Raw genomic sequence first — 24245 nt, forward strand, 5'->3', positions numbered from 1 at the left:
ATGGGCACGTGACACACGTTGTCAAGCTAAGCAAGGTGCATGAGCATAGTAAACACTCCCTGCCCTAAAGATCTTACAGTCTAAAGAGAGCTGGCCGGTGCCTCAGTTTCCCACACTGAAAAACGGGGATGTTGCTGCTGATCCCCTTGCAGAGGCACCCAAGGGCTTTGTAAATTCCTTGCGGACCGCACAGTGCGAGGTGCTGCCCTACTCCTCATTCACCCTCATGCGAGCGAGAGAATCTGGCCCAGGGCTGGTGTATTTAGGGTGACTAGACAGCAAATGTGAAAAACTGGGATGGGGGGAGGAATACAAGCCTATATAAGAAAAAGACCCAAAAGTCGGGACTGTCCCTATAAAATCAGGTCATCTGGTCACCCTAGGTGTGTTCCTGACTGCGATCGGCTGGGGGCAGTACAATAATGTCCTATTCCTAGAGATGGGGAAGAAAAACACACTTACTTATTAAATCGCCTTTTCCTCTCTGACGCTGTCCCTTCGCTTTCCCGGTTCAGGGCCATCAAGCCAGGTGCGTCATTTTCTTTCCAATTCTAAACTCAAGGCTGCTGGGAGTAAAGGCAAAGCTCCCCAATCTGGTTTGACAGGAGTTCTGCCTGGGGTAGGGGGAGTGTGCCGCCAAGGGGAGCAGTGGGGATACCTGGGGAGCCCCCAGTGAGGTGGGGGAATACACCTTCTCCTACACCCCTTTCTGGGACACTCCTTGCTCCCCCCTGCATGCTGGTCCTAGTGCCTTATAGGCTCCCCAATTTGGTATCCCATGTGCCCCCTGCCAGTTTGCCTGCATGTGGGGGGAAGAAAAGGCCATCATAGAATATCAGGGTTGGAAGGGACCTCAGGAGGTCATCTAGTCCAACCCCCTGCTCAGGGCAGGGCCAATCCCCAATTTTTGCCCCAGATCCCTAAATGGCCCCCTCAAGGATTGAACTCACAACCCTGGGTGGAGGAGGCCATGCTCAAACCACTGAGCTCTCCCTCCCCATCCCATCTCCAGTCCCTGCCCTGCGCCCCTCATGCTTGGCAAGTGGCAGCTTTTATGGCGGGAGAGGGAACCGCTGCTGTTTGGAGAGCGTGGGCCAAACACGGAGGAGGGAAAGCAAACAAACCCATGGCAAGTGGCCAAACATGAGATCGCGCAGCCAGAGACTATGCCAGGCAGAGACGCTGCCAGCCTTTCCCGTGTGAGAGCCACGTGCTGCCCCCTGCCCGGCACTGAGGGGAGGGTGGCGGGGGAGGCGGTCCCCAAACGCCTCCCCATTGGAGCACATGCCTCGCTCTGCCCCAGTGGAAAGTCAAACCAAATAGTTGACCCTGGGGGCCCAATTCTGCAGTCACAGGGAGTGTTGGCAGAGTAAAGCTGGCAGGATCGGCCCAGCAGTATTAGTGCTGGGGTTTATATTTAGTGCATCTTTCTCTGCCCAGGCAGGATGGTTCTCTGCAAAGAGGCCTGGGAGTCAGGACGCCTGGGTTCTCTGCCTAGCTATGCAACTGAGCCAGTCATGTCAGTCCAGCGGCTTCCCTGTCTGCAAAACTGGGGGTCACACCCACCTTCCCGCCCCTGGGTGCTGTGGGTCTGGGTTCATTGTTTTCAAAGCTCTTTGGAGGGAAAGGGCTGGATAAGATCAAAGGATTTGGGGAGAATATTACCATTGTCACATGGAGAGGGGAACTGGAATGCTAGATCAGATCATCCTGTCTGGTATCATTGCTCCAAAAGTGGCTGTCCCCAGCTGCCCCAAAGGAAGCTGAAAGAAACCCTGCCGTGGGCAGTTATGGGATAATCTGCCCCTGTGACAAGTTACCTCCTGACCCCTAATGGTTGGCATGCCCTGAAGCCTGAGGGTTTATACCCCTCCCTCAAATCTTAGCTTTTTACATTCTCTCTATTATAAGCCGGGATACTCTTGTTCTCCACAGAAACACCCAGTCCCCTTTTGAGTCCTGCTCAGCTCTTGGCCTCAATGAAACATTGTGGCGCTGACGTCCACAGGCTAATTGCGGGTTGTATGGAAAAAGTATTTCCTCTTATCAGATTGATCCAGTTCTAAAACCGCGAGTGACTGACATTTCCATCATGTCCCTTAAGTACGTCCTTCACCCCGCCAGTCAGGAAAACACCAGCCGTGGGCCGGTGTCTCCTCTGTCTAACCTGCGGGAGTTGTATGGCGGGGAAGGGAGAGGCGAATCGGGCCTCCTGTCTCTTTAAATAGACGGACAATAGTAGGCGATCAATCAATGTCCATGTCTTCTATTGCATCATCCATCCTGATTCCTTTTGTCCAGCGATGGGGTGGTGGGGTAAGGGAGAAGGGGACAGCAGGGCTGGGGGAAAGGGAGGAGAGTAGTGTGTGATAAGGGGGATCATGCTATACTGCTAGGTCCCTCTACCGCCCTCCCCCATGCTCTGCCCCCAGGAGCCAGCGGGCTTGGTCCAGCTCCAGAGCCCGGCTATCTCCAGGGTACTTCCGTGGGGCTCCTACAGGCGCCCGTTATCTGTGCGACGGTTCCCACTGCTGCGGCTCCATGCTCCGGACACGTCCGGCTCGACCCCGTGTAAGGGCTCGGGCTGGGCTTTCGCCCGGGGTGCCCGTGAGCCGACCGGGTCCGGGTGGAGTCTGCAGAGATGCCGCGGCAGCTCCGGGGGAAGCCAAGCAGCGGGATGGCTCCGCCTGACCGGCTGCCCCGTTCCCCTCTGTAACACAGGGCCCGCTGTGTAGGCAGCTGAGACACCAATAGCCAGGGAAAGTACAACCCGGGCCAGGCCCATATGGCCCCCTCTGGCCCTCCCCAGAGCTCTCTCGCGCTCCAGATGGACCGGGGGTGCTCGCCGGTGGGTGCTCGGAGACCCCAGGGCCTCCCCATAGATACCCGTGCCAGCTGCTTGGCTTGGATCTGACCCTACCTCCCCCCTTCTCTCCGCAGAGCCGCCCTGCCATGTCGTCCTCCAGACGCCAAGACACGGACGAGGTTTTCGGTAAGTCCGCTGCCCGATCTGCACCCTCTTCCCGCCCGCCCTGGTCTCTCTGAGCCCACGTCCTCTAGCGCCCGCACGCTCGCCCCCAGCGTCGCCAGCCCAGGGAGACTTTCCCCGGCCTGCAGAGCCGGCCAGGGGTGGCGCAGACCCAGGCTGGGGGGGAATGTGGGGCTTGGGGAAGGAAGGTCTGGTGGGAGGGGGGTGTTAGGGCCTGGCAGTTGGGGGCCGGTGAGCTAGGGCGTGGATGGGTTGGGGAGCCGGGGCATAGGGGTGGATGTGGGGGAGGGGGGAATTTGGGAGCTAGGACCTGGCTGGGGGGAGGGGGAGATCAGCAAGCGCAGGGGCCCAGGGAGGGTCTGGAAGTGAATCCCCATCCTGCCCCTGAAAGCCGAGATCTGTTCACCCACCCCTCTCATCTATGGGGCTCCCTGGCCCAGCGGGGCCTGGATCCCTGGGAGATGGACTAGGCTTCTGTCCCCTTGACTCCATCCTCCAGCCCTAGGCTGGATTCATCCCTGGTGGGAGCTCCCACCGCTGCCCTTCGGGGGTGCTGTGCTGGGGAAGGGCAGGACCTGCTGAATCAGCGCCTGGCCCTCTGGCTCCCAGGCCTCCCAGCGGCGGGGAATCGGGGTGCAGCTTGCATGGACACCGCCTCTCCCGCACACGCCTAGGTCAGACGGTGCCTTAAAATCATAGAATCATAGAACATCAGGGTTGGAAGGGACCTCAGGAGGTCATCTAGTCCAACCCCCTGCTCCAAGCAGGACCAATCCCCCATAGTTGCCCCAGATCCCTAAATGGCCCCCTCAAGGATTGAACTCACAACCCTGGATTCAGCAGGCCAATGCTCAAACCACTGAGCCATCCCTCCCGCCCAATCCCTTCTTGGGAGCCGGGTGCAAGTGGGGCCCTAGGTGTGCGTGACCCCCTAGGATGTACACGTGGGGCTCTGCCTCCCCGCAGGCGCCTCTCCCCAATGGCCTCCACCCCGTGCCCCCTACGGCTGCTGGGATCCTGCAGGGACCCTGCGTCCTGCTAGAGCCCCCTGGACGACTGCATGGGGCCTTGCTCATTCAGCCTCCTATGGAGACCCCCAACACACACACACACACCTCCCTCTTGTCTCCAGCTGGTCTCCCCTCCACTTTCTCTCTCATCCCTTGCTGCTTTCTTCCCCTGGTCCCTCGGTGGCCAGGTGCTGCAGCGCCCACTCCAGCATCCACTCCTACTTTGCCTCGATTTCCCATCCACCTTCTGTGGGGGTCAAAGATCTGCCCTGCTCCCCGTCCTCAGGGCCTGATCCTGCCTCCTTCGGCGGCCTGAGACTCTCAGGCAGGATGAGGAGGGTTTGGGGCACAGAAGGAAAAAGGATCAGGCCCCTCACGTGTTTTGCACCCGTGGATCTCCTAGCCTAGGCGGTTGTGCAAAGCACAGCGGTTGTGCAAAGCACGGCTGGCTCTGGTGCAGCTGGTCCCAGCTGGGGACGATAGGGTGACCCTGTCTTATGTGGGTGCAGGGCATCCACAGGGGTTTGTACTGCAGTAGCTGACCCAGTGCCAGCCAAACCCAGTGTAGACAGGGCTTTGTCAGAATCTCCCCCTCCCAGTGTGCATCTGCCCCTCTCATTGGCTGACGGCGATAAGCACCCAGGCCGGTGTGCGTGCATGAGCGTGTCCACACTCACACGCGGGTGCGCGTATGGTGCCTGTGATTAGCAGGAGCCTGAGCCGTGCCCTCCTGCAAAGGCCACTGCCTCGACTCCCCGGGGGCTGGAGCTGAAAGCCCACGTGCGAGCTGCAGACGGCCGATGCTGGGAGTGGTTCCCATCTGCCGCTGGAGGAAAAAATGTCACCCTAAAAATAACCAGGGCGGAGGAAGCGGCTGGCAAGTGAAGGGGTGAGTGGCCCCAAGGCACAGCTCTGATTTTCCCCTGCTCGGGTTGGCACCCGCCTGGCGTGCCCTATTTATAATGAACGAGCTGGGATGAGCAGTGCGTGGCCAAGACAGCCCAGGGAAGGCTGGAGACAGGCAGCGTGGTGAGTTACATCCTCATTACAGCCGGGGGGTGATGACTGTGTACCGCATGGGGAAGGATGCGGTGACTGTTTGAAGAAGATGGTCATCTAGCCCAGTCCCCGGCAGGACAAAGTCATAACTAGACCGTTCCTGAAGGTGTTTGCCTACCCCAGGGGTTCTCAACCCTCATTGTACTGCGACCCCCTTCTGACAACAAAAATTGCTGCACGACCCCAGGAAGGGGGGGACCAAAGCTTGAGCCCACCTAAGCCCCACTGACCCGGGCGGGGAAGGGGTCAAAACCAAAGCCCAAGGGCCCCAGCCCGGGGGCCTCTAACCTGAGCCCTGCCACCCAGGGCTCAATCCCTCCGGCTTTGGCTTGGGCCCCAGCAAGGCTAAGCCAACCCTGGCCACCCCACTGGCGATCCCAACCCGCAGGTTTGAGAACCGCTGGCTCGAACCCGTTCTTCAAACCCTCCACCGACGGATTCCGTGCACGCACGTAGGCACGAGTGTCCGCAAATGTCCCTGCACCCCGTGCCACACACATGCACTGGTGCCAATATTGGTGGGCATCCACGGTGTCACAGGCACACACAACACCCGCGTCCCAATAGGCCACACGCATCTGCCTGTGTGCTCAGGTCCACACGCGAGGTGCACGCGGGCATCAGGAATTGCTGCTCTGTTTCTAGTTACCCAGAGGCATCTAGCTCTGGGGAGGGGCGGGCTGGACACTCAGCTGGCGAATGCCGGACAGTGTGAGCCTGGAGCATGCAGGGTGATTGCCTTCGTTCCTAGATGTAAATCCGGGACTGCAGTAACTGACGTGATGAGGAAATGGGACCATAACACAGGACCCATAGAGCAGTGGTTCTCAAACGTTGTTTTTTTTTTCCCGCGGACCACTTGAAAGTTGCTGAGGGTCTCGGCAGACCACTTAATGATCTTTCCAAATGTTGCTTGTACCATTAGCTAAGTATTGTAAAGCACTTTGGATAAAAGTGATATATAAAAAAAACCCTTAATAATCATTAAAGGTTTTTTTGTTCTACAAATAAAAGCACACAACTCATATTTTAATATCGATAGGCTTATCTTTCTAATGCGATGGATGTGCCCTCTCGCCCCCTCCGCGGCAGCCCCCGAGCTGGGGCTGGGAAGGAGGGGAGTCTCTCCAGGTGCACGCTTTAGAGGGAACTATCCGCGGCCCATCGGAATGGTGCTCGGTCCACAGACCCCAGTTTGAGAACCTCTGACACAGAGCACGGGAGTTAGTGGCTGTTGTAGGAATGGCTTTGCAGCATTGTATATTATGAGGTGCGGCGAGCCCTGTACCCGAGCCTCTGTAGAGGCAAGGCGAGCTGGGTGGTTCCTGGCAGCATCGCTACCGGCTCTGCCTATAAGCCAGATTGTCCGAAACGGTCCATTATAAGACTGTTTCCAGTTGCTTAGAACTTTTGCAGCCCAACTGGTTCAAGGCTGGCAATTTCCCCTGCCTCAAACTGAATTTGGAGAAGGTGTGTGTGTGTGTCAGGGGGGGCGTTTCAGTAAAAGCTATTTGGCCATTTCTGAGAACGGGGTGAGGAGAAAACACATTGTTTTGCCCAGGTTAACAATCATTCTTGGGTCCATTTCTTTGAGACTCTCTAGCGCCCCCAGGCTTTGGTGCAGGGAGTTGAAATTGGACGGGGGTGGGGAGAGTTTCAAGGTGTCAACCAAGCCCCAGCCCCACTGGGCTCGGGGTGGCACGAACACCTCCTAAGAGCCCTCTCCACCCCCAGTCTAATAGATAAGGCAGCCGAAGGCTGGGAGAGGCAGGGAGTTGGAGTGGCTTGTCCAAGATCACCCAGCAGATCAGCAGCAGAGCCAGGAATCAAACCATGTGCCTCACGCCCTACCCACTAGGTCATACTCCCCCTCGCGTTTTTGAGGCAAGGCACCTTCTTTCGGTGCCTAAATGGGGGTGGAGCTTGCCCCCCGCGTGCGCATGCTGAGCCCTTGAAAATCAGGCCTTAGGCTCTTTAGAAAACTTCCTTTGGGCCTTCTAATAAAGTGTCGAAAGCCAGTCTCCCTTGCCAGAGAAGGGGAGCGCTCCCACCGCCCCGGGGCTGGTCACTAAGCCACTCTCCCTTGGGCGAGGAGGTATTTTGGGGCAGTCCTCTGGCCTGCGCGATACTAGAGGATTCTAATAGTCCGTCCGGGCCTTGGGGATTTGAAATGGGCAGAATGTCTGATTTCCCCCAACCCTGCCGCGAGATTTTCTGGTTTTCACAGCATTCACGGTCCTTTTCACATTTCCTGGGAAATCCAGGACGGCTGGGAATCACAGGTGCAGGTGGCTGGGAAGCAACGCGGGGCCCGGGGAGCTCTGTGTGCAAGCGGAAAAGTCCGTCCGGCGGAGAGGGGCGCGCACGATGGTCGCACTGAGCCAGCTGCCGGCTCAGCCGTCCCTGCCTGCTAGGCATTTTCCATCTCTGGCCTTTAAAGCTCACGAGCATTAGCGCGGTGGGGGCTGGGCACAGCCTGCAGCCTCCATGGGTTCAGGGAAATGTTGTTTGCTGCTAATGTGAAGCATGGAAAGTGCATCCAGATGCGATTGGGCTGCCGTCCCTCGTGACGGGGAAAAGGCAGTGCTTGGCTGCGCGCCCTGCGAAGGGGGATCTGGGCAGAGGCTGCCGGACGCACGCAGGCCCCGTGATTCTCTCCAGCGAGCGGCTACCCGTGTGCCACTGATCTTCAACTCTCCCCTTCCAGGGCCCCGAGGAGCCAGGCCGTAGGCTCCTGGCCGCCAGCGTCCCCGCCTCTGAAGCATCCAGTGTTGGCAGCTGCGGGAGGCAGGATACTGGCCGTGCTGGGCCAGTGCTGGTCTGATCCTCTCCAGCCAAGGGGACAAGGGGGAGGTTGGGGCCCAGCACTGCTGTGGGAATGGGGCTCCCCCCAGCCCCTTCTGTCTGGTGTGCAAAAAGGCTAGCCAAGGCGTTAATCTCTCCCACGCCCTCAGACATAATGCCTGGCGCTCAGAGCAAAGCAACTTACAAAGAAATCTGTCTCCGTCTCTCCATATCAAACTTTGCCAGTCACGTCCCAAATCAGTGTCCCAAGACTGCAATGAGCCCTCAGCATCTGGGGCAACCCTCGGCTCAGGCCTATTTGCCTCTCTTGTATGCCCCCCCCCGGCATCTGCCCCCTCTCTGGGGCTCTGCCATGGGCAGACTCAAGGCTGGTGAGGTGATCTCTCTTGTTGGACCAACGGCTGGTGGCTGAAGGGCCGTGCCGCCAGAAGTTGGTCCAGGAACAGATATTTTCTCACCCATCTTGTATCCGGGGCGCAACACGGGTCCTCGACTGGCGCAAACTATGTCCAGAACGGTCTCGTAGGGCAAACCTCCGTGCGTTCCCAGCATCTCTTCGGCCTCGTCTGTGCCAGGGAGGTTGGCCTGGCTGATCCCTGTCCCAGCCCGTGTGCAGAGCAGTCTCTGCGCCACACGGCTTGGGCAAGGCTCGGCTGTGCCCATCTGCATCGGCTTTTCTCCTGTCCGTCCCCCTCCCGCTCACTCCTCGTTCTCGTGAGCCGCGCGTCTCTTTCCCTCCCGCTCCCCGCCGGAGTCGGCTGGGCGGCAGCTGATTCTGAGCTCCTGGAAGGCTCCAGCGTGTACACACCCACACGCACGCCTGATTAAGTATTCATGACCTCCCGAAGGCAGCTCCCTGCTCTGTATGCAGGGAAAGCAGAGGAGGCTGGGATGAGAGATGGGGGAGCTCTTTGTGAGTGAACGTGTGTATGTGTGTAACTGTGGGCGCGTGTGTAGGGGTGTTTGTAGCAGTGGGGTGTGTGTGGAGCAGTATGTTTTTTAGTGGGGGGGGTGTGTGTGTGTGTTAACCCTTTGAGGACAAAACACACCTGTAGTAATTAACCCCCCAGGGTCCCAGCCCTTTCAGAGTATTACCCAGCCGGTGCACTGGGATAGGGGAAACTGAGGCACAGGGAGACTTGACCACTGGAGATCCTGGTTCTGTCTGGTGTGGCTCCCCCCCGCATCTCTGCTCCATTTGCCTCCCCACCCCCAATTTAGGAATTGTCCAGTGACTCAGCTTCCCTCAGGGTGGGGGAACTGAAGCTGGCTAATCACTGACACCTCAGGGTGACAGGCCGAGCATCCAAGGGCTCTGGGCTTATGGGATGAGCTCCCATGGTGCAGGATTGGGAGGGGGGACTAATCTCTGGCAGGTGCCCCTAGGTGAGGACGCTGCCTGATGGGGCTCTCAGAGGAAGTGGGGTATGCCAGTGGGACAGGGGGAATCCCTCCCCGAACATCTGCACAGCAACCTCCTGTTGGCACACAGGTGAACGAGCGTGCCAGTGTGTGCAGGTGTGGGTGTGCAAACATACCTCGGTGCAACTGGATAGGTGACCTGCACGTGCGATGGGGGGGGGGTAAAAGCCACCAGCCGTGCAGCACTGTCTGCAGTGTCCCCTAGGGCCTGCAGGCTCCAGAGTGACCCCCAGTGCAGTGCTGACCCAGACACCCCCGAATGCTGGCAGTGCCATCTGTAGTACCCCCCAGCACTGGCAGTGACCCTCCTCCCCCCCGCATTGACAGTGCAGTGCCGCCTGCTGTGACCTCCAGCACTGGCAGTGACCCTCCTCCCCCCGCATTGACAGTGCAGTGCCGCCTGCTGTGACCTCCAGCACTGGCAGTGACCCTCCTCCCCCTGCAGTGCCGCCTGCTGTGACCTCCATCACTGGCAGTGACCCTCCTCCCCCCGCATTGACAGTGCAGTGCCGCCTGCTGTGACCTCCAGCACTGGCAGTGACCCCCCTCCCCCCGCATTGACAGTGCAGTGCCGCCTGCTGTGACCTCCAGCACTGGCAGTGACCCTCCTCCCCCTGCATTGACAGTGCAGTGCCGCCTGCTGTGACCTCCAGCACTGGCAGTGACCCTCCTCCCCCCGCATTGACAGTGCAGTGCCGCCTGCTGTGACCTCCAGCACTGGCAGTGACCCCCCTCCCTCCTGCATTGACAGTGCAATGCCGCCTGCTGTGATCTCCAGCACTGGCAGTGACCCTCCTCCCCCCGCATTGACAGTGCAGTGCCGCTTGCCGTGACCTCCATCACTGGCAGTGACCCTCCTCCCCCCGCATTGACAGTGCAGTGCCGCCTGCTGTGACCTCCAGCACTGGCAGTGACCCTCCTCCCCCCGCATTGACAGTGCAGTGCCGCCTGCTGTGACCTCCAGCACTGGCAGTGACCCTCCTCCCCCCTGCATTGACAGTGCAGTGCCGCCTGCTGTGACCTCCAGCACTGGCAGTGACCCCCCTCCCTCCTGCATTGACAGTGCAGTGCCGCTTGCCGTGACCTCCATCACTGGCAGTGACCCTCCTCCCCCCGCATTGACAGTGCAGTGCCGCTTGCCGTGACCTCCATCACTGGCAGTGACCCTCCTCCCCCCGCATTGACAGTGCAGTGCCGCTTGCCGTGACCTCCATCACTGGCAGTGACCCTCCTCCCCCCGCATTGACAGTGCAGTGCCGCCTGCTGTGACCTCCAGCACTGGCAGTGACCCTCCTCCCCCCGCATTGACAGTGCAGTGCCGCCTGCTGTGACCTCCAGCACTGGCAGTGACCCTCCTCCCCCCCGCATTGACAGTGCAGTGCCGCCTGCTGTGACCTCCAGCACTGGCAGAGCGGTACTGGGCCAAGCGCCCCCTGGTGCTGGCAGTGCAGTACTGCCCCAGGTGCTGCCCAGTGCTGTCCTATGCACCCAAGTGCTCTCAGTGAAAATCTGGCCATCAGTATCACAATGGGAGCTGCCGGGGACACGGGGCAACCTGTCCCTCACTGAGGTGCCAGCCTGGCCGCTGGCTCCACATCTTCACTGTCCATCACTTCAGACGAAATGCCCCCCCGCCCCCCGCCGCTTTGTGAGACTCAGTTTCTCCAGGCCCTGCCCCTATAAGATCCTGCACTGCCCAGGCTATGGGGGTGGGGCCCAGGACAGAGGCTGAGGGTAGCAGGTGTGTTTTGGCTTTGATGGCGGGGGGCGGGCCTGGCTAAAACCCCGTAAGCCCCTTTGGAAAGGGAGCTCTGGGAAGAGCCCCTCTCAGCTGCGAGGGACGGAAGGGAGCTTCCCCCATTAGCAGCAGGCTTTCGCTCCTTTCCCCTGGGGACGACGGGTTTATGGGCTATAATGGATGGACCCAGGCCGCGGCTGCTTTGTAAATTGGATCGTCAGCTGGGGCGGGATGGATTTATCGAGCAGCATAAGGAACAGCGCTTTCGAGAGCGTCATCTCTGTGCGTGTGTGCACATGGGTGGGCGTATACCGCTGGGCCTGGCGTTTGCAAGTCCCTGCCCCTGGGTGCCATGGGGCTGAGAGTCCCCGGCGTGGAACAGCGGAGGGGTGAGCGAAGGGGCTTGGCTGCACACTTCTTGGGGGTGCACAGGGGGGTCACGGTGAAGCGTGCAAATATCTGCATGTGTCAGGAGGGTGAAGTGTGAGAAGGTATTGGGGGGTGTTAATGGGGGTGCTTCTTTGTGGGAGCGGATTTCTAGGCATGTCTCTGGGGCCTGATTCTCTGTCCCCGTGTGACCATTGACACAGTGCAATGGGCGTATAAATCGTCCCGAACCAGAGTGATAGCAGTCACGCCCGCTGGGCATGGTGCAGGGCAAGAGAGAGACAGGCCGAGTGGGTGGGTGTGCACCTGCTTGTGCGGCGCCTGTCCCCGGACACACTCAGCTCTTTACAAGCATTAGCTAACCCCTCTGGGAGACAGTATTAGCCCCATTTCACAGATGGGGAAACTGAGGCACAGAGCAATGTAAACAACTCTCCCAGAATCACGCGGACTGCCACTGGCAGAGCTGGGAATACAACCCAGGAGTCCTGACTCCCAGCCCCCTTCACTTGAACCACTGGCCCAAATCGCCTCTGAACGGTGAAGCCTTTCTTTGCTGGAGATGGGGCAGATTCTTGCCCAGCGCTGGGTCTGGGAGCTCAGAGAATCTCTAAGGATCAGACAACCTCCAAGGAGGGCGGGATCTCGTGGGCACTTTTGGCCTGTTGCCCCTGCTTCTTGAGAAGGCATCAGGATGCCTGGGCCAGGTCATCAACTCCCCCAGCCCTAAAACATCGCCCTGGCTATACAGCTCTCTCTAATGACTGACCCACTGGTTTCTCTTACTGATACAAAACCCAGTAGATCCAGATTGGGCACCACATGCCCCCCAGGGCCGGTGGGAGCCAGGACAGATGCCAGGCAGTTTGCTCTTCCCAGAGACTAACTGGCCCCTGGCGGGGGGCTTGGCAGGGTGCAGAATGAATGGAGCAAGCACCACCTTGACCACGATCCCTCCCTCTTCTGCCTGGTGTCCGCTCTACCCCCAGAACCCTGCTTCGGAGCTGGTTCTGCCCCAGACGTGCGCCCCCCCCCCGTGCCCTGGTGCTTCCCCGACATGCCCCGTGTGCCCATCTAGCTGGCACAAAGGGGCTGCCGGGCAGCACAGGAGGGGGCCCTCTGTGTTAACAATGACGGGTTCGGCACCCTCCGTAAAGATAAGGATTTCCAGGCAGCCCTGACCACTGGGAGATTTGCTAAATCCATCATTTCTGCCCACAAACCAGTGCCCCCCAACCCAAGCCCCAGCTCGCTTGCTGGGGGGTGTGGGGGGGAATGCCTTCAAATTAGCTCGTCATTTCCACGGCTTTGAACTGACTGGGTTCGATGGTGCTTCTGCCCCTGAGGATCAGGGCGGTCGCTGGGCAGGGTTGGCAGCCCCGCTGCCAGGGCTAAACGTGGCTTCAGTTAGATTTAAACTCATTCTAGGTCCCCATTTAACTCCCTAAAATAGAATCTCAGGGTTGGAAGGGACCTCGGGAGGTCATCTAGTCCAACCCCCTGCTCAAAGCAGGGCCACAATCCCCAATTTTTGCCCCAGAGCCCTAAATGGCCCCCTCAAGGATGGCACTCATAACCCAATGCCCAAACCACTGAGCTATCCCTCGCCCTCCCTGAGCAACTCGAGATGTGCTTGCTTAGTATCCTGGGGTAGGCAGAGTGGCTGCGGGGCCTGGGTGTGAACCGTGAGCGTGCAGGAGTGAACGTGTGTGTCTGTGGGTGAGTGCATGGAGGTGTGCGTGTCTGAGGATGCGTGCAAGGGAGTACATTTACATGCATGCGTCCATTGACATGTGTGTCGGGGGGGTGCATGTGAGGGCATTTACTTGTGTGCGTGTCCGTGTGTTTGTGCGTGTCCGTGTACACGTGAGTGCATTTATGTGTGTGCGTGTGAGTGTGCCCGAGTGCATTTACACGAGGGTGCACGTGAGCGTGCATGGGTGTGCATCTCTGGGTGTCCATGAGCTTGTGTGTGTGTAAATGTGCACATCCCTGAGTGTGCGAATGCACGTGCGTAAGACTCTACAAGTACCAGTGGGAGACCTCGGTCCGGTGTCCGTGTAAGAGAGGGAGGAAAAAACTTGGGGGGGGGGAACCAAGGCCGGATGAGGAGCCCCAGGAGGAGGCCGTGTGGGCATGAAGGCTGGTGACTACTCCGCTAGCTCTTGCCCTGATTTCAGCAGGATCCTGTCCCCCGCGTGCTGCCGTGGGGAGGCGTTTCCTGGACAGGCTCTAACACAAGGAGGCAAACTGGCTTGGGGACCTCACCTGAGTCAGGCCTGGGTGCCCTCGAAGAGGCACAGCCCGGTCATGGTGCATCCGAAGCTGATCTGAATGCTGGAACGCTGGTGCTTCTCCTTGGGTTCCATATGCAGCTCCTGCAGGGGAGTGTGGTCTAGTGGTTAGAACAGGGGCCATTGGGAGGCAGGACTCCTGGGTTGCACTCCCCCATTCTGCCCATGCCCCCGCCTTTGTGATTTTGGGCGAGCCCCTTCCGTCCCTCTGTGCCGCCAGCTGCAAAGCCCGCAAGTGTATCGGTTACCCCGAACCATTTGCAGATTCCTCGCTCGGATCGGCCCAGCTCTGCAGGTCGCTCACACGATCCGCCTTCCTCCCGGGGAGCGAGGGCCGTGCACGCGGGAGCTGGTCTGGCTCGCTGGGAGGGCACCCGCGCAAGAGGCGGGCGTGCAGGGCCATGAGGAACCCGGCCTGGCGTGGCCGGGCACCAGCAGTCGCCCCTGTAGAAAGCAAATACGAGAGGGGCCTGATCGCAGCCGAGTCAGATCGCCCGTCGCAGTCTTCACCCAGCTCTGCTCTTTGCTCCCTGCCTGGGCGCAGCCTGCAGTGCCTGGTGCCCCCACGTGGTCCCCGGGGCACCAAGTTGCCAAGAGGCCATGCCACCCTTTTGCAAGGAAATCAGAGCAGCCCTGTGGACTGGGAGGCACGGGGGCTGTGGGCTTTGATGGAGGTGACGGCGGGAGGGCTTTGGTGGCAACAAAAGGCTAGTCATGGGGGGCATCCGTCCGCCGTGTCCCCAGGCAAAGGGCAGCGAGGACAGCAGTAGCTGGGCGTGGGAGGTGGATGCGCAGTGATTTCCCTGCCCCGGGGATCAGCCACTCTGCAAACCCTGGCAGGGTAGCCCTGTGCGATGCGGCGGGCTGCTTCCCCACTGGGGGTGCTAATGTCTGCATCTCAGAGGAGCTCGGCAGCCCTCCACCCAGGCAGCTGGATTCTCCAGAGTGCTCAGACCCCAATACCCCTGAGCTTGGGGCAGGGGGAACCCCAGCCCCACGTGTCTAAGGCAGCTTGGGCCAAGCGGTTCCCAGCTGCAGCTGGGGGGAGAGCGTGAGATGAGCCTGTGGATTTGTGGGGGGGGCTGAAATGGACGTTGGTGTGCGTCTCTTCTCTGAACACTCTCTTTCTCCCCCTGTTCCACCCTCTCCCTCCTCTTTGTCCCTGGCTGGGACCCTGCCCCTCCGTCCCTTTGTCTTCCATGCCGTCCTTCTCTCTTCCTTTCCTCCCTCCCTGCTCTGTGCCATTCGCTCTCTCCCAACCCCCTGTGCTCCTTGTCCCTCCTTGCGTCCCCCACCGCCCTGTCCGTCTGTCTGCGCTCTCTCTCTCTCGCTCTCTCTCCCACTTCTCCGCCCCCTGTTCTCTCTTTCACTCCCAGATTTTAATGATGTGATTCCAGAGACCCAGAGGCTGGACAGCAGTTTGCAGAAGGCCCGAGCCCAGCTGTCGGCCAAGGGTAGGCGGCACCGCCCGTCCCGGTCCCGCTTGAGAGACAGCGTCAGCTCGGCGGAAGGGGACGAGAGCCTGGAGAGGAAGGTGAGCCCGGGCTCGGGCCGGGGGCCGGCTGCGTTGTTCCACGCGAGGCGAACCGGGCGTTCACGAGCTGACTGTCGCCCCGGGTCGAAGGAGACCATCCCCAAGCCCTGCACCCAGAATGGCTGCTCCCACTCCTCTCTCTTGGGCTCAGGGCCTGTGCCACAGGAACTAGGCTTCTGCCCCGCTGGATCGGACCATGGGTCCATCAAATCCGCCATCCTGCCAGGTGCTGGCCTGCCCGGTGGGGTCTCCTGCCCCCTGCCCCCAGCAGGCCAGATTCTGGTGCAGTAGTCAATGGCCAGTGACTAATGCTTCAGCGGGGCGGCCCGTGAACCTGTACAAGCCCAGAGCTCGGCAGGGCCCCGGACGGGACCTGGATCCGGAGAACAAGACTCTGCAGAGTGACTGGGAGGGGCTATAAACCATCCTGCTTCAGGGCAGGAGCTGAGCTCGAGCAGATGGGGTCAGGAGGGAAGAGTCCTGAAGGGGGGGCGGGCTGCTCCAGAACTGGTTTCTGCGCCGGGCTGCGGCTGCAGGCAGGTGACTGGGTTTGATCATCCAGTGGCCCGATCCAACGGGGGGTGAGAGGGGTTACGAGATGAGATGGATCAGTGCTCTGATCCAGTGGGGCAGGGGCGGGAGGGGGATACCAACAATGGTCTGATCCAGTGTAGCAGGTGGAGGGGGATACCAGCAATGGTCTGATCCAGTGTAGCGGGCAGAGGGGGATACCAGCAATGGTCTGATCCAGTGTAGCAGGCGGAGGGGGATACTAACAATGCTCTGATCCAATGTAGCAGAAAATGGGATACCAGGCAAGATGGACCAATGCTCTGATCCCACATGGCAGGCGGAGGGGGATACCAGCAATGGTCTGATCCAGTGTAGCAGGCGGAGGGGGATACCAGCAATGGTCTGATCCAGTGTAGCGGGCAGAGGGGGATACCAGCAATGGTCTGATCCAGTGTAGCAGGTGGAGGGGGATACCAGCAATGGTCTGATCCAGTGTAGCGGGCAGAGGGGGATACCAGCAATGGTCTGATCCAGTGTAGCGGGCAGAGGGGGATACCAGCAATGGTCTGATCCAGTGTAGCGGGCGGAGGGGGATACCAACAATGCTCTGATCCAATGTAGCAGAAAATGGGATACCAGGCGAGATGGACCAATGCTCTGATCCCACATGGCAGGCGGAGGGGGATACCAGCAATGGTCTGATCCAGTGTAGCAGGCGGAGGGGGATACCAGCAATGGTCTGACCCAACATGGCAGGCGGAGGGGGATACCAACAATGGTCTGATCCAACATGGCAGGTGGATGGGGCTCTGGGCTGGGGCAGGGGGTTGGGGTGCAGGAGGGAATGAATGGTGCGGACTCCATCTGGGCGGCACTTACCTCGGGCGGCTCCCGGAAGTGGCTGGCATGTCCGGCTCCTAAGCTCAGGATTGGCCAGGCGGCTCTGCATGCTACACCTACCTGCAGCTTCGATTGGCCACAGTTCCTGGCCAATGGGAGCCGCGGCATTGACCCTCAGGCAGGAGGCAGCGCACGGAGACCCACGGCTGCCCCTGTGCCTAGGAGCTGGACATGCCAGCTGTTTCCTGGAGCGGCGTGGAACCAGGGCTGGTAGGCAGCCTGCCTTAGCCCCGCCAACCGGACTTTGCCCTATTAAAATCTCCCGGTTTTAATGGTCACCGGGAGGTAGAGGCTGATTCCGGGAGACTCCTGGCCAATCCAGCAATGGTCTGATGCAGTGGGGCAGGAGGAGGGGATACCAGCAATGGTCGGATGCAGTGGGGCAGGAGGAGGGGATACCAGCAATGGTCTGGTCCAGTGGAGCAGGAGCGGGGATACCAGACTAGATGCCCAGTGGCCTGTTCTATGGTGGCAAGGCCTGTGCACCTGGGTGCTACGTAGGGTTGCCAACTTTCTAATGGCCGAAAACGGAATACCTTTGTCCCGCCCCCGGCCCCACCTCTTCCCCGGGGCCCGCCCCCTCCCTCCTCTCCACCCCCGCCCCGGGACTCACCTGCTGGGTGCAGAGCCAGGCTGGGAGGAGCTGACGGGGAGCCTGCCCAATCGGGGCAGAGTGGGGGTCGGTCCCCGTAGTTAGGGGCCAAGCAATCGGGGCACGGTGGAGCAAAAGGGGAGTGGCCAAGATCCCCCCACCGCACTTGCAGCCCGGTCTGGAAGCCAGCCACTGCTGTCTGTCCCGCATCACCAGCGGAGCAGAGACCTGCCCCTCCACGTGGCTTCAGCCGCAGCAGCTGCTCTTCCCACCCCCCCCACCCCCGGTGGCGAAGTCCGGTTACTGCAGCCAACCGGACTTTTCACCAGGTTCCCTTTCTCCACCGGACGTTCGGGTCGAAAACCGGACACCTGGCAACCGCTATGGAAGGCGCGGCCCATGGAGGCTCAGCTCCCTGATCAGCCCATAGCGATGGTCCCTGCGGGTCCGGGTTGGAGCTCACCAGTGGCAGGGGGGAGCAGCTCGCCCTGTCCCTGCACCAGCACTGCGGATAAATGGGGGGCATCACTGTGGTGTGTCGGTCAATGCAGCAGCTCCCGGGGGCGGGGGTTCCCAGGGTCTTTCCTGTTGCTGACACCCGTGCCTCCCACCCATAGGTGGCCGATAAATCTGGCAGCCCGCGGCGCCGTATGAGATCCCCGCTGCACGCCACCCTGCAGGTCTCCTCTCCCCTCTCCGGCTCCTCCCCCTTCCTCCGCGCCACCGAGTTCTCCTTCGACGCCTCCGTGGTCAGGCGGACGCTGGAGGAGGACGAGCAGCCTTCGTCCCCGCTGATCCGCTACCGGCCCCTGACCAACGCTTCCTCCCAAGAGGCCTTGGGATGCACCCCCACCAGCTCGCCCCCCAAGTCCTGCCACAGCTCGGACAGCTCGCCCATCTACGCCCGGAGGGATCGCCGGGCAGAGCGGCACAGCGAAGGTAATGGCTGGATGGGGGAGCCACATCCGCGCAGGAAACCCTTCCATAGCATTCCCGGCCCTGCTCCCTACGGCGCCTCCTGCTGGGAGAGGCTGGGGCTGCGGTCGCTGGCAGCTCTCCCCACAGCCAGGGCCCCTGCACCTTTCTCTGCAGCAGGGCTGTGCAGTGCCCTAGCTAACAGCGCGGCCCCTCTGGGCTGGGTCAAGGGCTGCAGTGCCAAGTCCCAGTTGGTTCCCGGTGGTTTTGCCAGGCAGCACTGAGGTTCAGACCCATCCAGTGGCCCCAGCAGGGCTGGGGCTCGGGTAGCCCATTTTAACCTGGATAAAGACAGAGCTGGGCTTTGCCTGTGCTTGGGAAGGGAAAACACTTTCTCGCTGAGCTGGCAAACACCCCAGGGCTCCCAGGCTTTCCCTTAAACCGGCCTGGGAGCTCCCTTGGCAGGACCCTGCTGGGGGGCCGCTGCAACCTCCGAGGGATCCCTGGGGCCTATCCCCCCCTGCCCGGGGTACGTTCTCCCAGCTCCTTTGATCTCTCCCGGCATGTTTCTCTATCCCAGATGACACAAGTCCGCCAGAGCCCGCCAGCCCCACCATTGGGCTTGACAAGAAGACCCGGAGGAAGTTCCTGGATTTGGGGTGAGTCCCACGAACTCTGGAGTGGAAGCCCCAGCTCTCTGGGTAGGAATCACGTTACCATTGGTTCCCTGGATGCCTAAGCTCCATGTTGCTGTCCTCAGTATGCTCCATGAACCCCCACATCACCCGGGGACCTGGGGAGGTCAAGGTGGGGTGGATGGATAGTTAGATAGAAGGGCATGTATGGGGAAGGACAGACAGACAGACAGATAGATGGATAAATAGAAGGGTATGTATGGGGATGGATGGATGGATGGATAGAGGTGTGCGGGGGGATAGATAGATGGATGGATGAAACATGTGTATGGGGACAGACAGACAGATGGAGGCAAGAGTATGGGGACAAATGGATGGTGTGACACTCTATACCTCAGGGGAGCACCCTGTAACCCCCATATTCCTCACTTATATATAATTGTGATCTTACATATAAACCATGCCATGAAAGGTATCAGGGGAAAGGTTATGATCTGCAGGAAGTCACTGTTCTGTCTAAAGATGTATACCATTAGTGCATATGAAGTTATGAGATTGTGTCGTTGGTTGTCAGTAAAACATGCTGTAAATTGGGGAATCGGCCAGATATTAGCTCCCCAGAGACAACAGCCAGGAAAGTAACCAATGCCCGGGCGGGTGTCAAACAACCATCACCAGCCATTGTCCAGCAAGGGAGCTACAATTCAGTGACTCACTTGCACAAGGCCACACCAAGGGAATTGCTCAACCTTGCCTGGGGACTCTGCAGTGCCCCCAGGCATGCCTGGACTTGTGTTCTCCCAGCACATGGACTAAGAGTATAAAATAGAACACAGGGGCCTCATGCTTGACCTTTTCTCCTGCCCCCACCTTTGCTACAAGCAACAAGGATGCTCAGAAGACTTAAGACTCCAAGAGAGGAAACTGGCCCAGGTTTCAAGGGTGAAACCTGTGTACTATGAACTGCAGTATCCAGTGGGGTGAGAAAAACTGCTCCAGCTAGATGTTGCCCAGTCTAACAGAGTTGAGAGCGTAGATTGCGGGCTCATATTTTCTTTTGGTAACAAACTGACTTTTTGCCTATCACTTATAATCACTTAAAATCTACCTTTTGTAGTCAATAAACTTGTTTTACTGTTTATCTTTACCAGTGAGTTTGCCTGAAGAGTTTGATAAATCTGCGCAGGTTTTCAAAGGCTGGTGTATGTCCACTTTCCATTGATGAAGTGGGGAACCAATTAATAAACTTGCACTGCTCATCCTGAGCAGTGCAAGACAGCATATTCCTGAGGTACATGGCTGGGAGCTGGGGGGATTTGGCTGGTGCCTTTCTCTGTGAGATTCATGAGTGGCTCTGGGAGCATTCATGCAATCTAGCTGGATGGGGGGCTCCACATGCTGGTGTGCTGAGTGATCACAGCACCTGGTGGGGTTTGCTGCTTGTCACTAGCAAGGCATTGTGAGAGACAGCCTGGGCTGGAGAGTTAAGGGGGCACAGTGGTCCCAGAGTCCCAGGCAGCACCCTGGGCTTCCCATCACAGATGGATAGAAGGATGTGTATGAGGAAGGATGGATAGAGGGGTGTGTATGGGAATAGATAGATAGATGGGTGTGTATGGGGATGGATGGATGGATGGCTAGAGGGGTGTGTGTGGGGGGACAGACAGATGGATGGCTAGAGGGGTGTGTATGGGGATGGATGGATAGAAGTGTGGGGTTGGACGGACAGACAGACAGATGGATAGAGGGGTGTGTATGGGGTTTGGATGGATCGATAGAGGTGTGGGGAGGACAGACAGATGGATGGATAGAGAGGTTTATATGGGATGGATGGATGGACAGATAGAGGGGTGTATATGGGGTTTGGATGGATAGATTCTATGCTGTATGTCTGAATTTTTCTTTTCATCCTGCTGCCCTGTCCTCACCCTCCTCTGATCTGCCCCCCATGTTGTTTCCTAGTGCCTGGTGCCCATCTCTCTCCAGCCCATAGGCGCCCCTACCCCCCATCACACCTCTAACGAGCCTCCTCTCTCTCTGCTGCAGGGTGACCCTGAGACGAGCCTCTTCCAGCAAAAGCAGGAAAGAGAAGGGGAGCAACCGGTTGTCCATGGGCAGCAGGTGGGGAGCTGCCAGCCTCCCCCAAATTCTGAGAGTCTCACAAGCCACAGCCAAGCAACATCTCCCTGAACCCCACGATCACCCCCACCCCTGCCCGCCCCACCTTTCTCAGTGTGTCCCATTCACCCACTTGGCTTTTCTATAGCCAGGGGGCACTCGGCCCTCCCGAGGAGAGCACCCACCCCTCTGCCCTGGAGATCAAGGAGCTCAGCCTGGTCTCCAAAGACCCGGGTGACTTGTTAAGAGTCCGGGTGCAGCTGAGACCCGGAGAGGGAGAGGGAGAGTGAGGTGCAGATGGGATAATGGGTTCACTGTCAGTGATGGAGCTGGGGTGCACGGAGCCATAAGGAGATGGACGGAGAGCACTAGCTACGCTCGAGATGGAGAGAGAAGAGACTGGCAGAGGCGAGATGAAGGAAGCAGGGAGATAGAGGACTGTGGGGATGGTCTGGGTGCCCTGGGTAGATCCAGACCCGGGCTGGGTCCTGCTGCGGTTCTGTTCAGTGGGGTGGAGTCTGGCCATGTCTGGAGGCTCGGATGCTCCGGGGAGCATGGCCCCCATGGTGGGCCGAGGGGAGCGAGGGTGCTAACCCGACTGCCGGCTCATTCCCCAGGGAGCTGGTGGAGGGCTCCAGCTGCTCATCCGTGTCCCCGTTCATGCCCTTCTCCTGGTTCACGGACAGTGGGAAGGGCTCGGCCTCATCCGGCAGCACCGTCTCCCCGACCCGCTCGCCCAAGAGGGAGGGCTTAAGCCCCAAGAAATCTGCCTCCCAGGTCAGTACCCATCCCCACCTCACCCTATAGGGCCAGGAGCAATGCTGCCCTGGGATGGGGCTGAGCCCTTGTAGGGCCAGGTGCAGCGCTGCCCCGGGGGTGGGGCCGATCCCCCTGTAGGGCCGGGGGCAGGCCATAGTCCTGCCATGACCCTTTGCAGGGTAGGCCCCTCGTTCACACGTTGGGTTACCACCTGGCTGGTATTTGACCAGCTTGGCCGGTTTTTTTAATGGATTTGCCAGTGGCCAGAATAATTTCACCTGCTGAGTATTTTGTACATGGGTGTAAAGATTTGCATTATTCTCACCATGCGCTGGGCTAGCCAACGGTCAAAGTTTCTGGGCCCAGCTACAGATGCTGCAGGGGTCCCACGGCCGCAGTGTAAGTGAGAAAATGACGTTATCCATCTTGCCTCCCCGTGTTCTCCCTAGAGGCTGTACGTGGCTGTTGCGGGGGGTTGTGGAGTTGCCTTCGGGGAGGAGGGTGCCGGGTGTTTTGCATTGCGGAGGGGGGGACCCGACTCACGCCGTGGCCTTTCCCCGCGGGCAGGAATCCACCCTGAGCGACGACTGCACCCCACCCAGCAGCAGCCCCAAGACACTGAGCAGAGGCGCCAGTGAGATGAAATGCTCCTACCCCTACCACACCCTGTCCCAGTCCTCCGACGAGGTGAGCCCGCGGGGGCGGCAGAGTGGGGGGGGGGCAGCACGGAGGGGCCCCCGCCCTCCCGTTGCCAGAACCAGCCTGGAGGAGCCGGTTGGCCAAGTCCAACAACGAGAGGCCAGGGGGGCTTTCGCCGCTCCCCTCCTGGGCCCCAGGGCTGGGATGACTCCGTCCGTGGGCCCCATGGAGTTGCAGAGCCTGCCCCCCCCCCATCGTGCCTTACAACCAGCCTTCCCCAGGCTGGGGGGGCGGGGGGGTTCTCAGGGCTGCCAGGTGTTGAAAAGGGAAACTGGCAGAGACGCTAGAAGTCCAGTTACCTGCAGTAACCGGCCACTGAGGGGCAGGAAGAGCAGCTGGAGCCTGGAGGGGGGGTCGGCAAGCAGCTGCTGCTCTCCCTGGCCCCCAGCCTGATGGAGAGAACGCGGAGGGACCGGTGCCATCAAGGGGGGGTGTGTGTAACCTGTCTGCCCCCCACCCCAGCTGTGCCCCGATTTCCCCACTCCAGCCCTTCGCTCTGGGGAACCCCCCCACCCAACTGTGCCCCGATTTCCCCACTCCAGGCCTTCGCTCCGAGGAACCCCCCCCCCCACTGTGCCTCAATTTCCCCACTCCAGCCCCTCGCTCCGAGGAACCCCCCAGCTGTGCCTCAATTTCCCCAGCCCCTCACTCTGGGGATCCCCCTCCCCACCGTGCCCCGATTTCCCCGTTCCAGCCCCTCACTCCGGGGACTGACCCCTGCCAGGCCCGGCTGTGCCCAGCCTGGGCAGGCTCCGGGTCAGTTCCTCCCAGCCCAGCTCTGCAGGCCGCAGGTGAGTCCTGGGAGATGTGGGAGTGAGCGACGGGGGAGGGGGTGGACAGCGAGCAACGCGGGGGGGGCGGGGGGAACAGGCGGGGCATGGGGCGGGGCCTCAGGGGAAGGGGTGGGGCAGGGGGTGGGGCCTCATGGGGAAGGGGCGGGGCAGAGGTGTTCCATTTTCAGGGATTAGAAAGTGGGCCCAGGAAGGAGGGCTGGGAGGAACTTCTGAAGGCTCCCTGCTGGGGCGCCCCGACGGAGCGGGGTGGGGGTGCTCACCCCTCCCCCCCCCCCCTTTCTGCCCCCTGCAGTTCCTGGAGGAGCCCCTCAGCACCGCCACCAGCTGGAGCAGCCAGCAAGTGGGCCAGTGGCTGGAGAGCCTGAACCTGGAGCAGTACGTGGGCGAGTTCGTGGCCCGCGAGGTGGACGGCCAGCAGCTGCTGCACCTGGATGGAGCCAAGCTGAAGGTAGGGGTGGGGGGGCCTGCCCCGCGGCTGCTGGGTCCTACTGCGAGTGGGGCTCCGGGGTCGGCCCTTGCGCCCTGCAGAGGTGCCTCCCGCCGGGGGTCTTGGGGAGGCATTGCCTTGCCCCAGCAAGGTGGACCAATCCCTCTGATGTCCTGGGGGATGGATTGATCCAGAGGCTCCTGGCCTGATGCACTGGGGCGGGATGGGGGGATGCTGGACTGAGGGCCCTGATGGTCCAACGGATACTGAGCTAGACGGGCCAGCCGCGCATCCCACCGGGCTACTCGACGCAGGGGCTGGGGACGGAGTTCATCCATTTCCCCCTTCGGTAGCCGTCCCATTCAGGAGCCCCCGGCACCCTCCCCTGGAGCCCGTCTCCCCCCAGCCGGGTGCTGCTGTCCAGGCGGGTGGGGGTGGGAAGGGCCGTGGTTGTGACCATGAGGCACACCCTCCCCGTTGCCTCCTCCAGGCCCTGGGCGTCGGCAGCTCCACTGACCGGGCCCTGCTGAAGCGGAAGCTGAAGGACCTGAGCGTGGCGGTGGAGAAGGAGCGGAAAGCCCAGGAGAAGGTGGAGAAGCAGAGGGAGAAGCAGAAACAGAAGAAGAAAGAGCAGGAGCAGCAACGGAGGAGTTAG

At 60.2% G+C, this 24245-nt stretch overlaps 1 protein-coding gene across 1 annotated transcript; it reads left to right on the forward strand.

Moving 5' to 3' along the window:
- On the forward strand, nt 1-24245 carry SAMD14 (sterile alpha motif domain containing 14). Its single transcript, XM_077806004.1, has 14 exons — nt 1-8; nt 516-529; nt 2433-2571; nt 2941-2992; nt 7766-7845; nt 13925-14448; nt 15081-15238; nt 17861-18182; nt 18739-18817; nt 20840-20914; nt 21529-21688; nt 22238-22357; nt 23456-23611; nt 24081-24245. The coding sequence occupies exons 1-14, from the start codon at nt 1-3 to the stop codon at nt 24243-24245; spliced, it is 2052 nt and encodes a 683-aa protein (XP_077662130.1).

Source organism: Eretmochelys imbricata, chromosome 27 (genome assembly GCF_965152235.1).
Source record: "Eretmochelys imbricata isolate rEreImb1 chromosome 27, rEreImb1.hap1, whole genome shotgun sequence".
Lineage (NCBI taxonomy): Eukaryota > Metazoa > Chordata > Testudines > Cheloniidae > Eretmochelys > Eretmochelys imbricata.

Coding starts and splice junctions, on each gene's coding strand:
- SAMD14 (XM_077806004.1), top strand. Junction 2,572..2,940: donor CACGTCCGGCTCGACCCCGT/GTAAGGGCTCGG, acceptor TTCTCTCCGCAG/AGCCGCCCTGCCATGTCGTC. Junction 15,239..17,860: donor ACGAGAGCCTGGAGAGGAAG/GTGAGCCCGGGC, acceptor TCCCACCCATAG/GTGGCCGATAAATCTGGCAG.